This window comes from Oncorhynchus kisutch, linkage group LG15 (assembly GCF_002021735.2).
Source record: "Oncorhynchus kisutch isolate 150728-3 linkage group LG15, Okis_V2, whole genome shotgun sequence".
Classification (NCBI taxonomy): Eukaryota; Metazoa; Chordata; class Actinopteri; order Salmoniformes; family Salmonidae; genus Oncorhynchus; species Oncorhynchus kisutch.
Window position 1 is genome coordinate 78656020 of NC_034188.2, and position 24166 is coordinate 78680185.

Below are 24166 nucleotides of genomic sequence, written 5' to 3' on the forward strand. Positions count from 1 at the left end.
ATAATTTCTTTGCACTAGATGTCCCAAGCATGGTTAGTCAGCCAACGTTATTACAGGTCCAATGCAGCTGGTTTTTATTTATCTCAATATCAAATCATTTCTGGTTAACTAACAAGTAATGTGAGTGTATCAATTAAAATGGTCAAAAATAAACAAAAATAGCTTCTGAGCAAAGATACATTTCGCAAGTAAGAATTTTACTAGGACTGTCTGGGAGTGGTCTAAGTGGGGGGGGTAATAATGAACTGTTATTGGCATCGTTTTGGGACTCTCTTATTGGTCTATTAACTAATTTAACGTCTTCTAATGTCAACAGGCAGGCCAAAACACAATCTCACCAGAACAGGCAGAAGTTTCAGTCAGACTTTTTAAACAGCTGTTACGTTAAAATCAGATTATTAAAATGTTTACTTTCACACTATTAATCAATGTCAGTGTGGACATATAAAATAACTAAATAAAAACATGTTTTGGACTAAACTGGGCCTTTAATAATTGCATGCATGTTTACACTACAATGGATGGGAAAACCAAGGCCATTAATTCATAATATGCCATGTGTTTTTCTCTGTTACTCATCTCTAACTTACATTAACCTGGCATGCAGATCGGCCCATCTTCATGTCTCTGTGTGTGTTTGCGTGTGTGTGAGCGCATGTATGTGAGGGTGTTTGCACTTGCCTTCATGTGAAAAGCCATGCCTTAACACAGGGAAGGGTGGATAGTATACAAAGATGAAAGTCTAACACAGACAAGAGGGAAAATGTGTATTAATATGGCTCTCGTCTGTTTGTGACTGACCCTCCAGTAGGATGTAACAGAGCTCAGTGGGACTGACCCTCCAGTAGGATATAACAGAGATCAGTGTGACTGACACTCCAGTACGATATAACAGAGCTCAGTGTGACTGAGCCTCCAGTAGGATATAACAGAGCTCAGTGTGACTGACCCTCCAGTAGGATATAACAGAGATCATTGTGACTGACCCTCCAGTAGGATAAAACAGAGCTCATTGTGACTGACCCTCCAGTAGGATATAACAGAGATCAGTGTGACTGACACTCCAGTACGATATAACAGAGCTCAGTGTGGCTGACCCTCCAGTAAGATATGACAGAGCTCAGTGTGACTGACCCTCCAGTAGGATAAAACAGAGCTCAGTGTGACTGACCCTCCAGTAGGATATAACAGAGCTCAGTGTGACTGACCCTCCAGTAGGATATGACAGAGCTCAGTGTGACTGACCCTCCAGTAGGATGTAACAGAGCTCAGGGTGACTGACCCTCCAGTAGGATAAAACAAAGCTCAGTGTGACTGACCCTCCAGTAGGATATAACAGAGCTCAGTGTGGCTGACCCTCCAGTAGGATATAACAGAGCACAGTGTGGCTGACCCTCCAGTAAGATATGACAGAGCTCAGTGTGACTGACCCTCCAGTAGGATATAACAGAGCTCAGTGTGACTGACCCTCCAGTAGGATATAACAGAGATCAGTGTGACTGACACTCCAGTACGATATAACAGAGCTCAGTGTGACTGACCCTCCAGTAGGATATAACAGAGCTCAGTGTGACTGACCCTCCAGTAGGATATAACAGAGCTCAGTGTGACTGACCCTCCAGTAGGATATAACAGAGATCAGTGTGACTGACCCTCCAGTAGGATATGACAGAGCTCAGTGTGACTGACCCTCCAGTAGGATGTAACAGAGCTCAGGGTAACTGACCCTCCAGTAGGATATAACAAAGCTCAGTGTGACTGACCCTCCAGTAGAATATAACAGATCTCAGTGTGGCTGACCCTCCAGTAAGATATGACAGAGCTCAGTGTGACTGACCCTTCCTTCAGTAGGATATAACAGAGCTCAGTGTGACTGACCCTCCAGTAGGATATAACAGAGCTCAGTGTGACTGACCCTCCAGTAGGATATAACAGCTCAGTGTGACTGACCCTCCAGTAGGATATAACAGAGCTCAGTGTGACTGACCCTCCAGTAGGATATGACAGGGCTCAGTGTGACTGACCCTCCAGTAGGATATAACAGAGCTCAGTGTGACTGACCATCCAGTAGGATATGACAGAGCACAGTGTGACTGACCCTCCAGTAGGATATGACAGAGCTCAGTGTGACTGACCCTCCAGTAGGGTATAATAGAGCTCAGTGTGACTGACCATCCAGTAGGATATGACAGAGCTCAGTGTGACTGACCCTCCAGTAGGATATGACAGAGCTCAGTGTGACTGACCCTCCAGTAGGGTATAATAGAGCTCAGTGTGACTGACCATCCAGTAGGATATGACAGAGCTCAGTGTGACTGACCCTCCAGTAGGATATGACAGAGCTCAGTGTGACTGACCCTCCAGTAGGATATGACAGAGCTCAGTGTGACTGACCCTCCAGTAGGGTATAATAGAGCTCAGTGTGACTGACCATCCAGTAGGATATGACAGAGCTCAGTGTTAGCCTGTGATTAAACTGCTGCTGTACCAGCGTATTGTTTACATTAGCACATCAATTACTCACTCATCCCCATTTAGCCTCAGGGCACAATAATAGTATAGCCACCATACACAGGGATATATAATAATACCCAGAATCAAAATGGAATAGATGTCTATCAAAGCAAATGATGTACATGCCTCTCAACAAGGGATGTTATATATATATTCCCTGTCTCTGTGTGTGTGTTGTTTTCCCTTCTGACAAGTTGATGTAAAAAGAAAATGGTGGAGAATGAAACACACACTGTCCATATTCATCTCTAAATATCCAGGACCTCATCTTATTGGTAACACTGCACAGATCTAATTGTTTTTGCTTGAATGATTCACCAGTGACCAGGTAAAATTACAGTATGTATAAATAAGAATAATATAAACTAAAACGACCATGCATATACAGTGTGTGTTATTTCTCCCTCTCCCGTCCCTGCTGCTCAGCTCAGTGAAGAGAAGACATCTGGTTATGTGTCCTCCTACCCCACCCTGTGGTCTGTCCCTGACATGATCTGACTGAATGCACTACACACTGGCAGAGAGGGAGTGGCAGGAAGGGAGAGGCAGAGAGGGAGAGGCAGGAAGAGAATGAGAGGGGGAAAGATGAGAGATAGAAAATAAAGAAAGATGAGAGAGAAAAGGGGAGAGGGGGGAGGGAGATGGAAGAGACGGAGAGAGTTGGAGAAAGTCAAAGAGAGAAAGACAGATACAAAGAGAAAGGGGAGAGAGAGTGAGGAAAGGAGAGAGAAAGTGAGGAAAGGAGAGAGAGAGTGAGGAAAGGAGAGAGAGCAAGAAGGAGAGAAAATAGAGAATGTGTTCTGAACCTGATCAGCCCTCCATCCAGTGGAATCTCTGCTCACTTTATGATTTATAGGGCACAGGCGGGTGAATATTTCATTGTAATACATAGAGGCTAGCTAATATCCCAGGCCCAGTCAGACTGGGGCATTAAGGAGAGGCATGAATACATTGAGGTTGTTACGCCTGGCCTTAATCAATCAGGGCACACAGTGGGTGGAACTGCTAAGAAAAACGCTCTGTTCTCATTACACAGACAAATCATACATAACATTAGGCATTATAAATGATATACACACCCCGTGTCACTCCACCCAGCCTTAATGACCAAGAATTCTCCATCAGGATGAGGAGATAAGACGAGGGCAATAAATATTTCACATCTTTTTTAGACTATAGAAATTGCAAAAAGGGAACAAAAAAATCTCTAAAATGGGATACAGAAATGCATATTGTTCTTCAGATTGTTATTAGGTCTATGTGGCTAAAACACAAGGCTTTGCGACAGGCGACCCTATTTCCATGTGCCTCCAGAGAAAACTGGGCCTGTCACCATAATAAAAACATTAGAATATTAGGGGAAGATACAATGTCATGAATAAAATTACATTGTCTTCCAAATTAATTCCTTCGAATTGTCTGAGGAATCAGCTTTGACAGACAAACACAATTTACAGGTATATTTTTCTGAACAATGATAGTGATATGTCCACTCTGAGTATCAGTGAATGTCAATTGTGTCCCTCTCTGTTTCAATAAGAGGCTTATGGATGTTAAATGTAGACGCTGACAAATTCTGAGAGAAAAGGGCAAGGGCTGGAAAAGGCTGAGAATCATCACATGTTCACATCACGTCTTGGAAGAATGATACCCTAGCTATTGTGGAGGAATCTGGGGGCTGGGAGAACTGAGAACAGCTAGTATACTGCTGCTGTTCAACCCACACTAATGTCAGAGAAATATCCCCATTGAGGGCCTGATTATATGTGTCTGGGAGAAGAGAGCTGAACAGCACTGTCCAGCATGTGTTAAACCTCAGCACCAGTCTCCCTCAGCACCAGTCTCCCTCAGCACCAGTCTCCCCAGTCTACAGTCCAGCATGTGTTAAACCTCAGCACCAGTATCCCTCAGCACCAGTCTCCCTCAGCACCAGTCTCCCCAGTCTACAGTCCAGCATGTGTTAAACCTCAGCACCAGTCTCCCTCAGCACCAGCCTCCCCAGTCTACAGTCCAGTATGTAGGTTAAACCTCAGCACCAGTCTCCCTCAGCACCAGTCTCCCCAGTCTACAGTCCAGTATGTAGGTTAAACCCTCAGCACCAGTCTCCCTCAGCACCAGTCTCCCCAGTCTACAGTCCAGCATGTGTTAAACCTCAGCACCAGTCTCCCTCAGCACTAGTCTCCCTCAGCACCAGTCTCCCCAGTCTATAGTCCAGTATGTAGGTTAAACCTCAGCACCAGTCTCCCTCAGCACCAGTCTTCCTCAGCACCAGTCTTCCTCAGCACCAGTCTCCCTCAGCACCAGTCTTCCTCAGCACCAGTCTTCCTCAGCACCAGCCTCCCCAGTCTACAGTCCAGTATGTAGGTCAAACCTCAGAACCAGTCTCCCTCAGCACCAGTCTCCCCAGTCTACAGTCCAGTATGTAGGTTAAACCTCAGCACCAGTCTCCCCAGTCTACAGTCCAGGATGTCTACAGTCCCCAGTCTGTTCTAACAGCATTTCTCAGCACTAGTGGGACTGGGAGCCCAGGATGATCCAGGTCAGTCAATCAGCACTAGTGGGACTGGGAGCCCAGGAGGATCCAGGTCAGTCTATCAGCACTAGTGGGACTGGGAGCCCAGGAGGATCCAGGTCAGTCAATCAGCACTAGTGGGACTGGGAGCCCAGGGGGATCCAGGTCAGTCAATCAGCACTGGTGAGTCTGGGAGCCCAGGAGGATCCAGGTCAGTCTATCAGCACTGGTGAGACTGGGAGCCCAGGAGGATCCAGGTCAGTCAATCAGCACTGGTGAGACTGGGAGCCCAGGAGGATCCAGGTCAGTCAATCAGCACTAGTGGGACTGGGAGCCCAGGAGGATCCAGGTCAGTCAATCAGCACTAGTGGGACTGGGAGCCCAGGAGGATCCAGGTCAGTCTATCAGCACTAGTGAGACTGGAAGCCCAGGAGGATCCAGTTCAGGATGAATCTTCTCTGCCACTCTAGTGACAGGGATGAAGGGCTAGAGAGATCCAGCTAAGGCTAGCTTTTTCAGCTAAGGCTAGCTTTTTCAAACAGAAATTTGCTTCCTATAGCACTAATTCCAAAAGGTTTTGGGACACTGTAAAGTCCATGGAGAATAAGAGCACCTCCTCCCAGCTGCCCACTTTACTGTGGGTAAGGAACACTGTCAAAACCGATAAATCTACGATAATTGATCATTTCAACAAGCATTTTTCCACGGTTGGCCATGCTTTCCACCTGGCTACCTTTACCCCGGCCAACATCTCAGCACCCCCTGCAGCAACTTGCCCAAACCCCCACGCCCCGCTTCTCCTTCACCCAAATCCAGACAGCTGATGTTCTGAAAGAACTGCAAAATCTGGATCCTTACAAATCAGTTGGACTAGACAAATTGTGGCAACCCCTATTACTAGCCTGTTCAACCTCTCTTTCGTATCGTCTGAGATCCCCAAACACTGGCAAGCTGCTGCACACTTTAGACCCAAACTGTTATAGACCTATATCCATCCTGCTCTGCCTTTCTAAAATCTTCAAAAGCCACGTTAATAAACAGATGACTGACCATTTCTAATCCCACAGTATCTTCTCCACTATGCAATCTGGTTTCCGAGCTGGTCAACCGTCATCGATAAAAGACAGTACTGTGCAGCTGTATTCATCGACCTGGCCAAGGCTTTCAACTCTGTCAATCAACGCATTCTTATAGGCAGACTCAACAGTCTCGGCTCATCAAGTGACTGCCTCGCCTGGTTCACCAAATACTTCTCTGATAGAGTTCAGTGTGTCAAATTGGAGGGCCTGTTGTCAGGACCTCTGGCAGTCTCTATAGGGGTGCCACAAGGTTCATTTCTCGGGCCAATACATATCAATGATGTCTCTATACATATCAATGATGTTGCTCTTGCTGCTGGTGATTCCCTGATCCACCTCTACACAGACGACACCATTCTGTATACATCTGTCCCTTATTTGGACACTGTGCTAACAAACCTCCAAACGAGCTTCAACGCCATACAACACTCCTTCCGTGGCCTCCAACTGCATTTAAATGCTAGTAAAACTAAGTGCATGCTCTTCAAATGATTGCTGCCTGCACCCTCCCGCCCGACTAGCTTCACTAATCTGGACGGTTCTGACCTAGAATATGTGGACAACTACGCACTCCAGCAGGTATATTTCACTGGTCATCCCCAAAGCCAACACTTCCTTTGCCGCCTTTCCTTCCAGTTCTCTGCTGCCAATGACTGGAACTAATTGCGGATACAGGGATAGAGGGCAGAGAGATACAGGGCTAGAGGATACAGTGATAGAGGGCAGAGAGATACAGGGCTAGAGGATACAGTGATAGAGGGCAGAGAGATACAGGGCTAGAGGATACAGTGATAGAGGGCAGAGAGATACAGGGCTAGAGGATACAGGGCTACAACGATAGAGAGATACAGGGCTAGAGGATACAGGGATAGAGGGCAGAGAGATACAGGGCTAGAGGATACAGGGCTACAACGATAGAGAGATACAGGGCTAGAGCGCAGAGGGATACAGGGCTAGAGGGCAGAGGGATACAGGGCTAGAGGATACAGGGCTACAACAATAGAGAGATACAGGGCTAGAGCGCAGAGGGATACAGGGATAGAGGGCAGAGATATACAGGGCTAGAGGGCAGAGGGATACAGGGATAGAGGGCAGAGATATACAGGGCTAGAGGGCAGAGGGATACAGGGATAGAGGGCAGAGATATACAGGGCTAGAGGGCAGAGGGAATACAGGGCTAGAGGGCAGAGGGATACAGGGATAGAGGGCAGAGAGATACAGGGCTAGAGGGCAGAGGGATACAGGGATAGAGGGCAGAGATATACAGGGCTAGAGGGCAGAGGGATACAGGGATAGAGGGCAGAGAGATACAGGGCTAGAGCGCAGAGGGATACAGGGATAGAGGGCAGAGATATACAGGGCTAGAGGGCAGAGGGAATACAGGGCTAGAGGGCAGAGAGATACAGGGCTAGAGCGCAGAGGGATACAGGGCTAGAGGGCAGAGAGATACAGGGCTAGAGGGCAGAGGGATACAGGGCTAGAGGGCAGAGAGATACAGGGCTAGAGCGCAGAGGGATACAGGGCTAGAGGGCAGAGAGATACAGGGCTAGAGGGCAGAGGGATACAGGGCTAGAGGGCAGAGGGGATACAGGGATAGAGGGCAGAGGGGATACAGGGATAGAGGGCAGAGGGATACAGGGCTAGAGGGCAGAGGGGATACAGGGCTAGAGGGCAGAGGGATACAGGGCTAGAGAGCAGAGAGATACAGGGCTAGAGGGCAGAGGGATACAGGGCTAGAGGGCAGAGGGGATACAGGGATAGAGGGCAGAGGGATACAGGGCTAGAGGGCAGAGGGGATACAGGGATAGAAGGCAGAGGGATACAGGGGTAGACGGCAGAAGGGCAGAGGGGATACAGGGTTAGAGGGCAGAGGGAAACAGGGTTAGAGGGCAGAGGGTGGCCTGGGAGGGTGCCAGCCTCATCCATCCTGAGCTGCATGGTCATTGTGTCTCCCTTGACAGTTAAGGAAAAAACAGAATCCTAAAAACGAAGACGCGGTGTTAAGGTGTGTGTGCTATTTGCTTGTGCGTGTGTACGTACATCTGTTGTATCACTGTTTGTTTACTAGGGTTGAAACGGTTTACAAATCTCACAGTTCGGTAAGATACGGTACAGTAGTGTCATGGTTCGGTACGGTTTCGATACATAGACAAAATAAATGCCTGAGAAATATGTCATTTGTATCTAGATTTTCCATGTATTATAATAGTAAACATGGGTAGCTTGAGTTCCCAGGAGCAGATGGAAACTAAGGGACAACAAAAAACAGCAGTGCCTGCCTTATAACAGGAAATAAAATAGTCATTTAAAACAGAACTTCAACAAGAGCGCTAAGTCCAGCAGCATATATCAACATTAAATCACTTAGCAGTGCCTTAAGCAAAATAGGACCACTTGAGACTGGTTTCTTAAAAATGTTAGCATTTTTATTTTTTGTATTTTTTTAAATCAGATTTTCTAGTTTTTTATTTAAGAAGATTAGTCTATCCACATGATCAGCAGTGAGCACAGATCGGCTTGCTGTGACGATGTCAGCTGCTGTGGAGAATACCCTCTCACTAGGGACAGAGTTCCCAGGCACAGCCAGGCATATATGATATATTAACTCTTTGGTCTTCCACAATGTAAGTGGATCAGCATCCAGGGGAATACAGTCCACTTCCCTGTATGAGGTCACCTCCTCCATGACCTTGACCTTTGACTTGGTTCCCTGCTCCTGGGTCGTGAACAACTCCCCAAAAAGCTCAGCCACGGCAGACTTATTTTCTGGAGGAGAATCCCTGTCGTCTGCCATCTCTGGAGAGGGCTTGGCCTCTGTGGCATCTGTGGCATGACCCTGCAGAATTAAATTAGATGAAAATTACTATCTCTGAAGTGGCTTTAAAATGTGATTTGTTGTTAGAAATATATATCAGACACTATTATGACAATTACAATTTTTTTATTGTTAAATCACTAATTAATAAAAAAAATGAAATATCACATTAATTAACAACATAAATACAATACCTGTTGTACAGTGCCTTGCAAAGGTATTCACCACCCTTGGTGTTTTTCCTATTTTGTTGATTTGCAACCTGTAATTTAACCTCTTTCAGCTAGGGGGCACTATGTTTGTTTGGAAAAATAACGTTCCCAAAGTAAACGGCCTATTTCTCAGGCCCATATGCTAGAATATGCATACAATTGACAGATTAGGATAGAAAGGGATAGGATAGAAAACTATCAAAATATTGTCTGTGACTATAACAGAACTGATATTGCAGGCGAACACCTGAGGAAAATCAAACCAGGAAGTGGCTTCTATTTTGAAAGCTCCATAGCCTGCCTTCGCTCCATTTAAAGGGATATCAATCAGATTCCTTTTCCTATCGCTTCCTCAAGGTGTCAACAGTCTTTAGACATAGTTTCAGGCTTTTATTTTGAAAAATGAGCGAGAAAGAACAGTGCGTACCGAACAGTGCACCGTGGACCCTGTACCGAACGGTTCAATACGAATACACACACCGTTTCACCCCTAGTGTTTACTTATGCATGTGTGTGTTTGTGTGTGTTTATGTATGATTTCACAAGTAAATGTGCAGTCGTTTCCATTGTGACAGGCAGCCAGCAGTAGTAGAGGTAGCAGCAGCAGAAGCAACAGTAGTATTAGCATCAGAAGTAGCAGCAATAGTAGCAGAAGCAGCAGTAGTAGCAGCATTAGCAGCAGCATTAGTTGTAGAAGTATCGGCAGTAGTAGCAGCAGCAGTAGCAGCAATAGTAGCAGCAATATTTGCAGTAGCAATAACTACTGCTGATTCTACTGTTGCTCCTACTACTACTGCAGCAGTAGCAGTAGTAGCATCAACAGCAGCAGTAGTAGTAGCAGCAGTAGTAGCAGCAACAGCAGTAGTAGCAGCAGTAGTAGTAGTAGCAGCAGCAGAATCAGCAGTAGTAGCAGCAGCAGAATCAGCAGTAGTGTCAGCAGTAGTAGCAGCGGTAGTAGTAGCAGCAGCAGTAGTAGCAGCAGCAGAACCAGTAGTAGTAGTAGTAATAGTAGCAGCAGGAGCAGTAGTGTCAGCAGTAGTAGCAGCGGTAGTAGTAGCAGTAGTAGTAGTAATAGTAGCAGCAGGAGCAGTAGTGTCAGCAGTAGTAGCAGTGGTAGTAGTAGCAGCAGCAGTAGGATCAGCAGTAGTAGCAGCAGCAGAATCAGCAGTAGTAGCAGCAGTAGTAGCAGCAGCAGTAGTAGCAACAGCAGTAGTAGTAGCAGTAGCATCAGCAGTAGCAGCAGCAATAGTAGCAGCAGTAATATTAGCAGTAGTAGCAGCAGGAGCAGAAGCAGTGGTAGTAGTAGCAGCAGTAGTAGTAGTAGCAGCAGCAGAATCAGCAGTAGTAGTAGTACCAGCAGTAGCAGCAGCAGTAGTAGCAGCGGTAGCAGAAGCAGTAGCAGTAGTAGTAATAGTAGCAGTAGGAGCAGTAGTGTCAGCAGTAGTAGCAGGGGTAGTAGTAGCAGCAGCAGTAGTAGCAGTGGTAGCAGAAGCAGTAGCAGTAATAGTAGCAGTAGGAGCAGTAGTGTCAGCAGTAGTAGCAGCGGTAGTAGTAGCAGCAGTAGGATCAGCAGTAGTAGCAGCAGCAGAATCAGCAGTAGTAGCAGCAGCAGTAGTAGCAACAGCAGTGGTAGTAGCAGTAGCAGTAGCAGCAGTAATAGTAGCAACAGTAATAGTAGCAGCAGTAGCAGCAGGAGCAGCAGCAGTAGCAGCAGTAGTAGAAGCAGCAGTTGTAGCAGCGGCAGAGGATCAGCAGCAGTAGAATCAGCAGTAGCGGCAGGAGTAGCAGTAGTAGCAGTAGGAGCAGCAGTAGTAGTAGGAGCAGCAGTAGATTCAGCAGTAGTAGCAGCAGCAGTAGCAGCAGTAATATTAGCAGCAGTAATAGTAGCAGCAGTAGCAGCAGGAGCAGCAGCAGTAGCAGTAGTAATAGTAGCAGCAGTAATAGTAGCAGCAGTAATAGTAGCAGCAGTAGCAGCAGGAGCAGCAGCAGTAGAGGCAGCAGTTGTAGCAGTGGTAGTAGCAGCAGTAGTAGCAGCAGCAGTAGGATCAGCAGCAGTAGAATCAGCAGTAGCGGCAGGAGCAGCAGTAGGAGCAGTAGTAGCAGTAGTAGCAGGAGCAGCAGCAGTAGTTGTAGCAGTAGTAGCAGTAGCAGTAGTAGCAGGAGCAGCAGCAGTAGTTGTAGCAGTAGTAGCAGGAGCAGCAGTAGTTGTAGCAGTAGCAGTAGTAGCAGGAGCAGCAGCAGTAGTTGTAGCAGTAGTAGCAGTAGCAGTAGTAGCAGGAGCAGCAGCAGTAGTTGTAGCAGTAGTAGCAGGAGCAGCAGTAGTTGTAGCAGTAGCAGTAGTAGCAGGAGCAGCAGTAGTTGTAGCAGTAGTAGCAGGAGCAGCAGTAGTTGTAGCAGTAGTAGCAGGAGCAGCAGTAGTTGTAGCAGTAGCAGTAGTAGCAGGAGCAGCAGTAGTTGTAGCAGGAGCAGCAGTAGTTGTAGCAGTAGCAGTAGTAGCAGGAGCAGCAGTAGTAGTTGTAGCAGTAGTAGCAGGAGCAGCAGTAGTTGTAGCAGTAGTAGCAGGAGCAGCAGTAGTTGTAGCAGTAGTAGCAGGAGCAGCAGTAGTTGTAGCAGTAGTAGCAGGAGCAGCAGTAGTTGTAGCAGTAGTAGCAGGAGGAGCAGCAGCGGGAGGGAGGCAGATATGAGGATATCAGCTTGTCAAAGCTGTCTCACTGGGTGATGTTAATATAGCAAAGCTAAGCTGGTAAAGGTTTAAGCAGCTTAGAAAGTACAGGGAAATAAAGTTGATGATGCATTTTGGAAAACTTAAATCCTGGAAAGTTGAAATGCATATTCTACCTCGTTCTGATCATCTGGAAACTGGGATGATTACAATTTGCACATTGGATTGGAAAAATAAAATAAATCAGAATGTGATGTTGTGCCAGTGAATTGACATTGATTAAGGCATATGGTCTGTACATATTTATTTTTTTAATAACAATGTGTGCCTTAAAAATATGGACACACAATTACTAAATAGTCTTAACTATTTCAGAAGCCAGTAAAGAATCTAACTACATCAAGGGCTATGTTATTGATTGACCCTCACAACTGGGCTGCCAAATGTAATGGGTTTAGCTACTTCAGGAATCAATGCAGTGTCTGGGCCTAACATGGTGAATCCCCTCAATTAATTGGGACACGACGGTTAAAGGTCCAATGCAGCTGTTTTTATCTAATATCAAATCATTTCTGGGTATTAATTACGTATCTTACCTTGAAGAAAAAAAGCTTGGATTTGACTAGGACTGTCTGGGAGTTGCCTGATAGGGGAGGGGAAAACGGAAACTCTCTGTTACTGACAGAGAGGTTTGGTCTATTCACTAATTCACGGGTTTGGTCTATTCACTAATTCACTGGTGATGTCACCAGGCAGGGCAAAACTCCCTCCCCACCAAAACAGGCAGACATTTCAGGCGGTCTTTTCAAACAGCTCTTACACTAAAACTTCATTATCACAATTTTTACAATTTCACTGTATTATTCCAAGAATCATAGTGTGGAAAAAAATATATAAAAGACAGGAAATCCAATTTTTGACTGCAATTGGCCTTTAAATCGACCCCATCTCTATGTTTTGGTCTCTTATCCTATCTCTTTGCAGGGGATAAACCAATAAACCATAGATTGAATAAATACATCATTGGGATTAACAGGAGGGTATCACCTCTCGATATAGGATCAAGTGGCAAAGACATGATCAATATGAATCGGTAAACACATCTACAAAACTAACATCCTCATTCGGCCAACATTAAATCTCCCATATACACTCAGTGCTGCGGTGCCACAGGTTGTCTCAGTACACATCATGACACACTGACTACACTGTATGACAGATCCATAGTGATCAGTCCTCCAGGAATCAATCACACAAATGGACCCAATACTTCAGCTGAAATGTAATTCAGAATGCTGTGCATTACATGGGCAACATTTCCATCATGGTATGTGGATCTGAAGTCACATTGGACTGTGGCCGCTGATGATATATTGTTAAAGCCTTATAGTTTTATGGATTTCCTGTCTGGAACATCGGATGTCAGCGCTGACCTGAATGTTGACCTTGTCAGAACAGGGGTTCATCGGTTGCAGTTGACTCTGTCACCCCCCCCCCCCCCCCCTTTCAGCCTGGCACCACCCCTCACTGTTCCCCTCGCTGTCCTCTCCTCTGCTCTACTCTACCCCTGTCCTCCTCTCTTTACCTCTCCTCCCACACCTCATCCTCTACCCTACCGTCTCTCCTCCCATATCCTTTCCTCTACTCTCCTCTCCTCCCATCTCCTCTCCGCTCCTCTGGCAGCTTTGGTAGGTTCCATTTATCAACACTTTCACCCAACATTCCTGCTGCTATGATAATACCCCCAATAACAGCCATAATCCCAGCATGCAGCACTGCTCAATTACAGCCTTCAGAAGCATGGGATTATGGACAGGAATGGCAGGAAGGGAGGGGTGGGGGGATGAGAGGGGGAGAGAGAGAGGGGAGGCAGGCTTTTACTGACATGAAGGGCTGTAGATGCACAGACAGGCGCAGCGGCAGAGGGTAAATGCCAAATAGGCTGTCACCAGCCCGACAGTGCACTGAAGTGGAGAGAAACACAGCACCACAGTAGAATTGGGAGGGAGGGAGGTGAAGGGGTGTTTGACGGGGGGAGGTAGGTGGAGGGGAGGTGAAGGGGTGTTTGATGGGGAGGTAGGTGGAGGGGAGGAGGAGGGGTGTTTGATGGGGAGGGAGGTGGAGGGGTGTCTGATGGGGAGGGAGGTGGAGGGGTGTCTGATGGGGAGGTAGGTGGAGGGGTGTCTGATGGGGAGGTAGGTAGAGGGGTGTCTGATGGGGAGGGAGGTGGAGGGGAGGTAGAGGGGTGTCTGATGGGGAGGGAGGTGGGGGGGAGGTGGGGGGGAGGAGGAGGGGTGTTTGATGGGGAGGGAGATGGAGGGGTGTCTGATGGGGAGGGAGGTGGAGGGGAGGAGGAGGGGTGTTTGATGGGGAGGGAGGTGGAGGGGTGTTTGACAGAGGGAGGTAGGTGGAGGGGAGGAGGAGGGGTGTTTGATGGGGAGGGAGGTGGAGGGGAGGTGGAGGGGTGTCTGATGGGGAGGTAGGTGGAGGGGAGGAGGAGGGGTGTCTGATGGGGAGGTAGGTGGAGGGGAGAGGGAGGAGGGGTGTTTGATGGGGAGGGAGGTGGAGGGGTGTCTGATGGGGAGGGAGGTGGAGGGGAGGAGGAGGAGGGGTGTTTGATGGGGAGGGAGGTGGAGGGGTGTCTGATGGGGAGGTAGGTGGAGGGGAGGAGGAGGAGGGGTGTCTGATGGAGAGGGAGGTGGAGGGGTGTCTCATGGGGAGGAAGGTGGAGGGGAGGTGGAGGGGGTGTCTGATGGGGAGGTAGGTGGAGGGGTGTCTGATGGCGAGGGAGGTGGAGGGGTGTCTGATGTGGAGGGAGGTGGAGGGAAGGAAGAGGGGGTGTCTGATGGGGAAGGAGGTGGAGGGTGTTTGATGTGGAGGGAGGTAGGTGGAGGGGAGGAGAAGGGGTGTCTGATGGGGAGGGAGGTGGAGGGGAGGAGGAGGGGTGTTTGATGGGGAGGGAGGTGGAGGGGTGTCTGATGGGGTGGTAGGTGGAGGGGAGGAGGGGTGTCTGATGGGGAGGGAGGTGGAGGGGTGTCTGATGGGGAGGTAGGTGGAGGGGTGTCTGATGGGGAGGTAGGTAGAGGGGTGTCTGATGGGGAGGGAGGTGGAGGGGAGGTAGAGGGGTGTCTGATGGGGAGGGAGGTGGGGGGGGGTGGAGGTGTGTCTGATGGGGAGGGAGGTGGGGGGTGTCTGATGGGGAGGGAGGTGGAGGGGTGTCTGAAGGTCGAGGGAGGGAGGTGAGGGGTGTCTGATGGGGAGGTAGGTGGAGGGGTGTCTGATGGGGAGGTAGGTAGAGGGGTGTCTGATGGGGAGGGAGGTGGAGGGGAGGTAGAGGGGTGTCTGATGGGGAGGGAGGTGGGGGGGTGGAGGGGTGTCTGATGGGGAGGGAGGTGGGGGGTGTCTGATGGGGAGGGAGGTGGAGGGGTGTCTGAAGGTCGAGGGAGGGAGGTGAGGGGTGTCTGATGGGGAGGTAGGTGGAGGGGTGTCTGATGGGGAGGTAGGTAGAGGGGTGTCTGATGGGGAGGGAGGTGGAGGGGAGGTAGAGGGGTGTCTGATGGGGAGGGAGGTGGGGGGGGGGGGTGGAGGGGTGTCTGATGGGGAGGGAGGTGGGGGGTGTCTGATGGGGAGGGAGGTGGAGGGGTGTCTGAAGGTCGAGGGAGGGAGGTGAGGGGTGTTAGAGTCACAGAGTCAAAAACATGTCTACCCATCTAGTCTTCTCATGCTTTGTTGATTTCAAAAAGCTTTTTAGTCAACTTGGCTTGAGGGTCTGCTATTCAAATTGTTAGAAAGTGGTATTGGGGGAAAAAAATACAACATTATAAAAATCCATGTACACAAACAAGTGTGCGGTTAAAATGGTCAAAAACACACACATTTCCTTCCATACGGCCGTGGGGTGAGACAGGGATGCAGCCTACCCTCTTCAACATATACTGTATATCAACAAATTGGCGACGGCACTAGAACAGTCTGTAGCACCCGGACTCACCCTACTAGAATCTGAAGTAAAATGTCTACTGTTTTCTGATGATCTGGTGCTTCTGTCCCCAACCAAGAACAGCCTACAGCAGCACCTAGATCTTCTGCACAGACACAGTCAGACCTGGGCCGTGACAGACCTGGGCCGTGACAGACCTGGGCCCTGACAGACCTGGGCCGTGACAGTAAATCTCAGTAAGACAAAAATAATGGTGATCCAAAAAAGGTCCAGTTGCCAGGACCACAAATACAAATTCCATCTCAACACTGTTACCCAAGAGCACACAAAAAACTACACATACGTCGGCCTAAACATGAGTGCCACAGGTAACTTCCACAAAGCGGAGAGACAAGGGAAGAAGAGCCTTCTGTGGCCATCAAAAGGAACACAAATTTGACATATCAATTAGGATCTGGCTAAAAGTACTTGAATCAGTTATAGAACCCATTGCCCTTTATGTTTGTGAGGTCTGGGGTCCGCTCACCAACCAAGAATTCCCAAAATGGGACAAACACAAAATTGAGACTCAAAATTGAGACTGCTTATAGACTCAGATATTTTTCTGCAAAAATATCCTCAATGTACAACGTAAAACACCAAATAATGCATGCAGAGCAGAATTAGGCCGATACCCGCTAATTTTCACAATCCAGAAAATAGTCGTTAAATTCTACAACCACCTAAAAGGCAGCGATTCCCAAACTTTCCATAACAAAGACATCACCATTCAGAGAGATGAACCTGGAGAAGATCCCCAAAGCAGGCAGGTCCTGGGGCTCTGTTCACAAACACAAACAGACCCCACAGAGCCCCAGGAAAGTAACACAATTACACACAACCAAATTATGAGAAAACAAAAAGATAATTACTTCACACATTTGAAATAATTAATAACAAAACTGAGCAAGCTAGAATGCTATTTGGCCATGCTATGTGCACACTGCCCTCAAAATGATGTGGAAACTGAGCTGCAATTCCTAACCTCCTGCCAAATGTAAGACCATATTAGAGACACATATTTCCCCCAGATTATACAGATCCACAAAGAATTTAAAAACAAATCCAATTTTGATAAACTCCCATATCTACTGGGTGAAATTCCACAGTGTTCCATCACAGCAGCAAGATTTGTGACCTGTTGCCACAAGTAAAGGGCAACCAGTGAAGAACAGTCACCATTGTAAATACAAACCATTTGATATATTTTTATTTTCCTTTTTGTACTTTAATTATTTGCACATCTTTAAAACACTATATATAGACATAATATGACATTTAAAATGTCTTTATTCTATTGGAACTTCTGTGAGTGTAACGTTTACTGTTCATTTTCATTGTTAATTTCACTTTTGTTTATTGTCTACTTCATCTGCTTTGGCAATGTGCTTCCCATGTCAATAAAACCCTTAAATTGAATTTAATTTAATCGAGTGTTGAGTTCAGAAAAATGAGGAAGGGGGCTTATGTCTCCACAGTACCAATTACTGAATCAGCTACACATAGAATATTCCTCTCTCATCCCTTCAGTAGTGACTGTTGATTGTGCTGGCAAAAAGATGAGCAGTAATCAACTCCACATCAGAACAGGCGCCGTGTCACACACAGACCCTGCTTGCCATGCAGGCATACAGCAGAGAAGATTATCCACATGTCAATGTTCAGGACTGTGTGTTCGTCAGAGGGCTCACATCAGTAGACATTTAAACAGCCCATGAAATGCACTATAAAATGATTGATTAAGCTCCATAGAACGTGTGAGCATTTTTGGGGGGATACTCCGATGACTTTTAAGAGTGTTTTGGTACTCAACTCAATACACCATGAAGTAAAAGAGCATATCAGATGACGCTGACAGTCCCTCAATATGTGTTTCTGCCCCCCACAGAGACAGCATCTTCCTCTCTTCTCTATTCCGAGGGGAACCTTCACATTCTCTTGTCAGGTTCTGTTCCACTGATTCTCCTGATGACCCTCCATGGCCCTACCATGGGGCCCACACACACACACACACACACACACACACACACACACACACACACACACACACACACACACACACACACACACACACACCCACACACACACACACACACACACACACACACACACACACACACACACACACACACACACACACACACACACGCACACACACACGCACAAACACACACACACACACACACACACACACACACAGACACACACCAGTGAACCGAGCCACAGAGCTGTGGCCACCAAACCATGAAGTGGGAAATAAAAACAGAACACAATATCAACTATCTGAGCTGCCAGTGTCACTGATCAGTGAGTAGGAATGGCTAAAACAAGTCAGCCATCCTGCCCAGTTGAGACTGCAGTGGACTGGGACAACTGAACCCACTGAAGTGTGTCCTCACCACAGTCCAGCTAGCATTCAACAACAACACAAATAAAAACTATTTCCTCTGCTGATATCCATCTGTATCTATCTACACTCACTCACACACACAAAACACACTCACACTTTGGCTGTGTGCTTAGGGGAAGCAGTGTCCATGTTGGAACTCCACTTCAGCCTGTCCAGCACAGGGCAGTTTGGGAGCCTCTGTGTCTCTCACAGTGAACTATATCCCTGTCCAGCACCGGGCAGTTTGGGAGCCTCTGTGTCTCTCACAGTGAACTTTAGCCCTGTCCAGCACGGGGCAGTTTGGGAGCCTCTGTGTCTCTCACAGTGAACTTTAGCCCTGTCCAGCACAGGGCAGTTTGGGAGCCTCTGTGTCTCTCACAGTGAACTTTAGCCCTGTCCAGCACAGGGCAGTTTGGGAGCCTCTGTGTCTCTCACAGTGCACTTTAGCCCTGTCCAGCACAGGGAAGTTTGGGAGCATTTGTGTCTCTCACAGTGAACTTTAGCCCTGTCCAGCACCGTGCAGTGTGGGAGCCTCTATGTCTCTCACAGTGAACTTTAGCCCTGTCCAGCACAGGGCAGTTTGGGAGCCTCTGTGTCTCTCACAGTGAACTTTAGCCCTGTCCAGCACAGGGCAGTTTGTGAGCCTCTGTGTCATTACCACTGCCTTCCCTAAAACAGATTGTCAGTTTTCATCACTATATATGGATGGAGTTCAAGAGGTGGAAGTGCCTGCTGGTGAACAAGCAGCAGTGGGGTTGACCCTGCTCCATGTGTCCCTCAAGTACCATCATTTTAATGCCCCAACCTGGGGAGGGAGATGGCCTGGTCCAATCAGTGGTTTAAAACAAGTGGGTAGAGAATAGCCCATTGGCAGGGGGTTGGGGTACAAGGGGTTGCGCTGGGGGAGACAGGGGGTTCACCCGGTATAGAGTCCAAAGAGAGTTGCTCATTACTGAGGGAAGCAGCAGATACTGGGCCCAGATCCCATGGGGACAATCACACAGACAACCTGTCATGGAGACCACAAGAGCTGGTCTGGAGGAGACATGGAGACCACTAGAGCTGATCTGGAAGAGACATGGAGACCACTAGAGCTGGTCTGGAGGAGACATGGAGACCACTAGAGCTGGTCTGGAGGAGACATGGAGACCACTAGAGCTGGTCTGGAGGAGACATGGAGACCACTAGAGCTGATCTGGAGGAGACATGGAGACCACAAGAGCTGGTCTGGAGGAGACATGGAGACCACTAGAGCTGATCTGGAGGAGACATGGAGCCCACAAGAGCTGGTCTGGAGGAGACATGGAGACCACTAGAGCTGTTCTGGAGGAGACATGGAGACCACTAGAGCTGGTCTGGAGGAGACATGGAGACCACTAGAGCTGTTCTGGAGGAGACATGGAGACCACTAGAGCTGGTCTGGAGGAGACATGGAGACCACTAGAGCTGGTCTGGACGAGACATAGAGACAATTAGAGGTGGTCTTGAGGAGACATGGAGACCACTAGAGCTGTTCTAGAGGAGACATGGAGACCACTAGAGCTGGTCTGGAGGAGACATGGAGACAGGGCCAGTCCAGTGTACAGTACTGTAGTTTACAGGCAGGCCTGTCTCAACACAGGTACAATACGACGGCAGAGTGTCTTCTGTGTGCTTAGTGATGTGAGACAGGCTGATGTGTTGATTCAGTTTCAGGAAACTGGATGTGTAGCCTATGCCACACACAGAGTGTTGTATGCATACAGTATAAATACATATATGCTGATACATGCAAACACACACACACGCACCTGTGTACCTCTACCACAGTGTACTGTACCTTTAGCTACCTTATTAGCCCTGTTGACGTCCTCTCTGCTTAAACACACCCGTGGCTGAACTTCAGTAGGGCTTTTTACATGATTGAATAGCATTTAAATGAAACACTAAAGCATCCCCTGATGACTGCCTCCTTTAGTCATAGAGCTATTATCCAATCAACAGCTGCTCCATGGCTCTCCATGCTCCAGGTCTCATATTATCCAATCAACAGCCTCTCCACGGTTCTCCATGCTCCAGGTCTCATATTATCCAATCAACAGCCTCTCCACGGCTCTCCATGCTCCAGGTCTCAACAGCCTCTCCATGGCTCTCCATGCGCCAGGTCTCATATTATCCAATCAACAGCCTCTCCATGGCACTCCATGCTCCAGGTCTCCTATTATCCAATAATCAGCCTCTCCATGGCTCTCCATGCTCCAGGTCTCCACCAGACATAATATGCTGCTGAGCATTCCTGTCTCCTGGTAAGATCTGCATTCACACCATGGATTACAGCTGCCATCAGGTTCCCACATCACAGGCACGCATTCAGTGGGAAATCAAATGTATAGCATGAGGCCTGTATATACTTATTCATCCATTATAGGACTCAAAGGGTGACTTGGTTATGCATGCGAAGGGGTGTGTTTGCACATATGATCGTGTTTGTGCATGTGTGTACATGTGTGTGTGTAATGTGTATGCGTACATGTGTGTGTACTTGCGGGGGTTAACAGATGGCTAATGAAATGCAACCCCACCCTGTCCACAGATCCCATGCTGAGAGGATCCAGCAGTATCTGGGTCAGGAGCATGTTTCAGTAGGAGATGGTTGTTGCCTCCACAGACAAGATGGATCCTACATGTTGCCTCCACAGACGAGATGGATCCTACATGTTGTCTCCACAGCAGATGAGATGGATCCTACATGTTACCTCCACAGACGAGATGGATCCTACATGTTGCCTCCACAGACAAGATGGATCCTACATGTTGCCTCCACAGACAAGATGGATCTACATGTTGCCTCCACAGACAAGATGGATCCTACATGTTGCCTCCACAGAACAAGATGGATCCTACATGTTGCCTCCACAGACAAGATGGATCCTACATGTTGCCTCCACAGACAAGATGGATCCTACATGTTGCCTCCACAGACAAGATGGATCCTACATGTTGCCTCCACAGACAAGATGGATCCTACATGTTGCCCCCCACAGACAAGATGGATCCTACATGTTGCCTCCACAGACAAGATGGATCCTACATGTTGCCTCCACAGACAAGATGGATCCTACATGTTGCCTCCACAGACAAGATGGATCCTACATGTTGCCTCCACAGACAAGATGGATCCTACATGTTGCCTCCACAGACAAGATGGATCCTACATGTTGCCTCCAAAGACAAGATGGATCCTACATGTTGCCTCCACAGACAAGATGGATCCTACATGTTGCCTCCACAGACGAGATGACGACTGACACTAAGGTTACTAATCTGTCCTGAAATATGAATGTGTTGGGACACAATACATATTCCCAGCAATGGTGTACTTTTTCTCTCTCTCTTTGCGTGTGTGTGTGTGTGTGTGTGTGTGCATGCGAGCGGGCATGTAGTGTATCTGCGTACTTTATAGGCTACGTACAGAGACAAGAGGAGAAAGGGGTGAGATGAGAGTGAAGGATTCTGGGAATAGAATCAGCCAGGATGAGAGAGATGGTCAGGTGACTGTGATGCACAGATAAAGCTACACACTATTATTCTAACCTCTGACCCTGGAGTTAGATATTGATCCCAGTTTATGTATAGCTTCCGTACCTCTCCTCGCCTCGAACCAAGGACCCTCTGCACACATCTAGCACTGCCTCCCACGAAGCATCGTTACCCATCGCTCCACAAAAGCCACAGCCCTTGCAGAGCAAGGGGAACAACTACTTCAAGGTCTCAGAGCGATTGACATCACTGATTGAAACGCTATTAGCTCGCACCCTACTAACTAGCTAGCTATTTCACGTCGGTTACGCTTACATTTTCATCCCCCATGTAAAGATTATCCCACGGTCAGGCAACCCGCCTGCTTTGTGGGTAAAATAACACGACCATCGGGCTTTAATATCGAACAACTGTGTACGGTCATAAAACATGAACGGATCATTTAATTATATGCCAATGCATTTGATGAATTTAAATGGAACCCATGCATCTAATCTCACATTTAACAATGAAATCAATAGCTGCATTAATCACGCCCCAGCAAGTCATTACCACACAGCATGAAAAAATATAAATATGAGACCTGATATGAATGACGGGAGGCTGGCAGGTGTTCTGGGGAAAGCCTGGCGGCTCCACTGTGACAGGGTGAGATCTATTTAGTGTTGGATGTAACTTTGAATCAAGGCTTAATTCGGCGTCTGGCAGGCGTAAATCCTGCTAACTTGTTCGTTCAGAGACTTATTTAGATGAGGAGCTCTTTAGTAAATGTTATTTACTCCATCTTTTTCAACCACAGGGCACGCGCAGACACAGACACAGACACAGACACACACACAGACACAGACACACACACAACACACACACACACACACACACACACACACACACACACAGACACAGACACAGACACAGACACAGACACAGACACACACACACACACACACACACACACACACACACACACACACACACACACACACACACACACAGACACAGACACAGACACAGACACAGACACACACACACACACACACACACACACACACACACACACACACACAGACACACACACACACACACACACACACACACACACACACACACACACACACACACACAGACACAGACACAGACACAGACACACACACACACACACACACACACACACACACACACACACACACACACACACACACACACACACACACACAGACACAGACACAGACACAGACACAGACACACACACACACACAGAGGGGCGAGCCGTAGAAAAGACAGGGGACGGAAAAAGACACATTCTAATGGTAAACACAGATGCATTAATTAACAGCATGCTGGGCAGAGAGGGGAACATAGTTAAGAGGGTTCCCTCAAAACAGGTCCTATAAACATGCATAATCCGAAAACGCCACACACTTTAGGAAATAGCATCATAAGGCTGTACATAGAGTGAGTTGAGCAGTTACATTATTTCCTCACAGGATCCAGTTTAATCCCTTTCCCCGTAACCTCGAGAATGCTGAGGTAGGACAGACAATAATACCTCAGAATATCTCCACAAATAGTCCTCCTAGGATGAGATGTCAGTTCACTTCCACTTCCTGGTAGAACAACCTCAAAGGTGGAATAAAATTCTTAGTTTGTCTAAAGGTCTACATCACTCGGCTCTCTCCCTTTTTCCAGGAGCAGCTACCCATTCTCTCTCTCTCTCTCTCTCTCTCTCTCTCTCTCGCTCTCTCTCTCTCTCTCTCTCTCTCTCTCTCTCTCATTTTGTTTAAATTTAACATAATCTAAAGTAGCAGATGACGAAGCCTCTATGGTTCCACAACAGTAGAAATAGACCAGCCGCCCATATTTCCCAACAAATCTAATATTGATGTGGGCACAGATCTGCCTTCTCTCCCTGCAGGTGAGGTGGGGCTGTACGGAAAACGCTCTCACATGTCTGTGTTCTAAACACAGAAAGGCAGGAGTACACTCAAACATGTTGGGGAGGCTCCATCAATACTGACAGCCTCCTACTCAATTGTTTTCTGTTTTTAGCAAACCTCCCCTATCAGGGAGTCAGAGGGACACAAAGAGGAGGAATTAGGATGCCCCATCTATTGGAGGCAATGTGTACTGCATCCACATAAACCAAGAGGTCTGTCTGGTCCTTTGGCAGAGAGAGCAGATCTCTCTCATTGCCTACTGTTACATTACTAACAAATATTTAAACTAAATCATGTTCATAGATGATGAAAATTGAACATTTTCTAAAATAATTGAACTAATCTGGCTTCAATGTGAAGAACATCATAATCTGCAGATGCTTCTCTCATTTTTTTTTGTGTTGATTTATTCATGATGTTGTGTGTCTTTGTTTACTTCTACACTGCATGACATCAGATTAAAGTAGTCTTGACGATACCAACAACACATACTGGAACATTCCATCAGGACAGATTATTATCCCATGCTAATTAAAATGCAATATCATTAT

The 24166-nt window shown here is 47.5% G+C and overlaps 1 protein-coding gene across 1 annotated transcript in view; it reads right to left on the reverse strand.

Moving 5' to 3' along the window:
* LOC116353714 (mucin-2-like) overlaps positions 1-24166 on the reverse strand; it is a 121738-nt gene that overhangs the window by 42335 nt on the left and 55237 nt on the right. The window contains exon 2 of the mRNA XM_031791439.1: positions 8783-8941. Within this exon, the coding sequence (XP_031647299.1) occupies positions 8783-8941 (159 nt within the window). The remainder of the gene's footprint in view (positions 1-8782; positions 8942-24166) is intronic.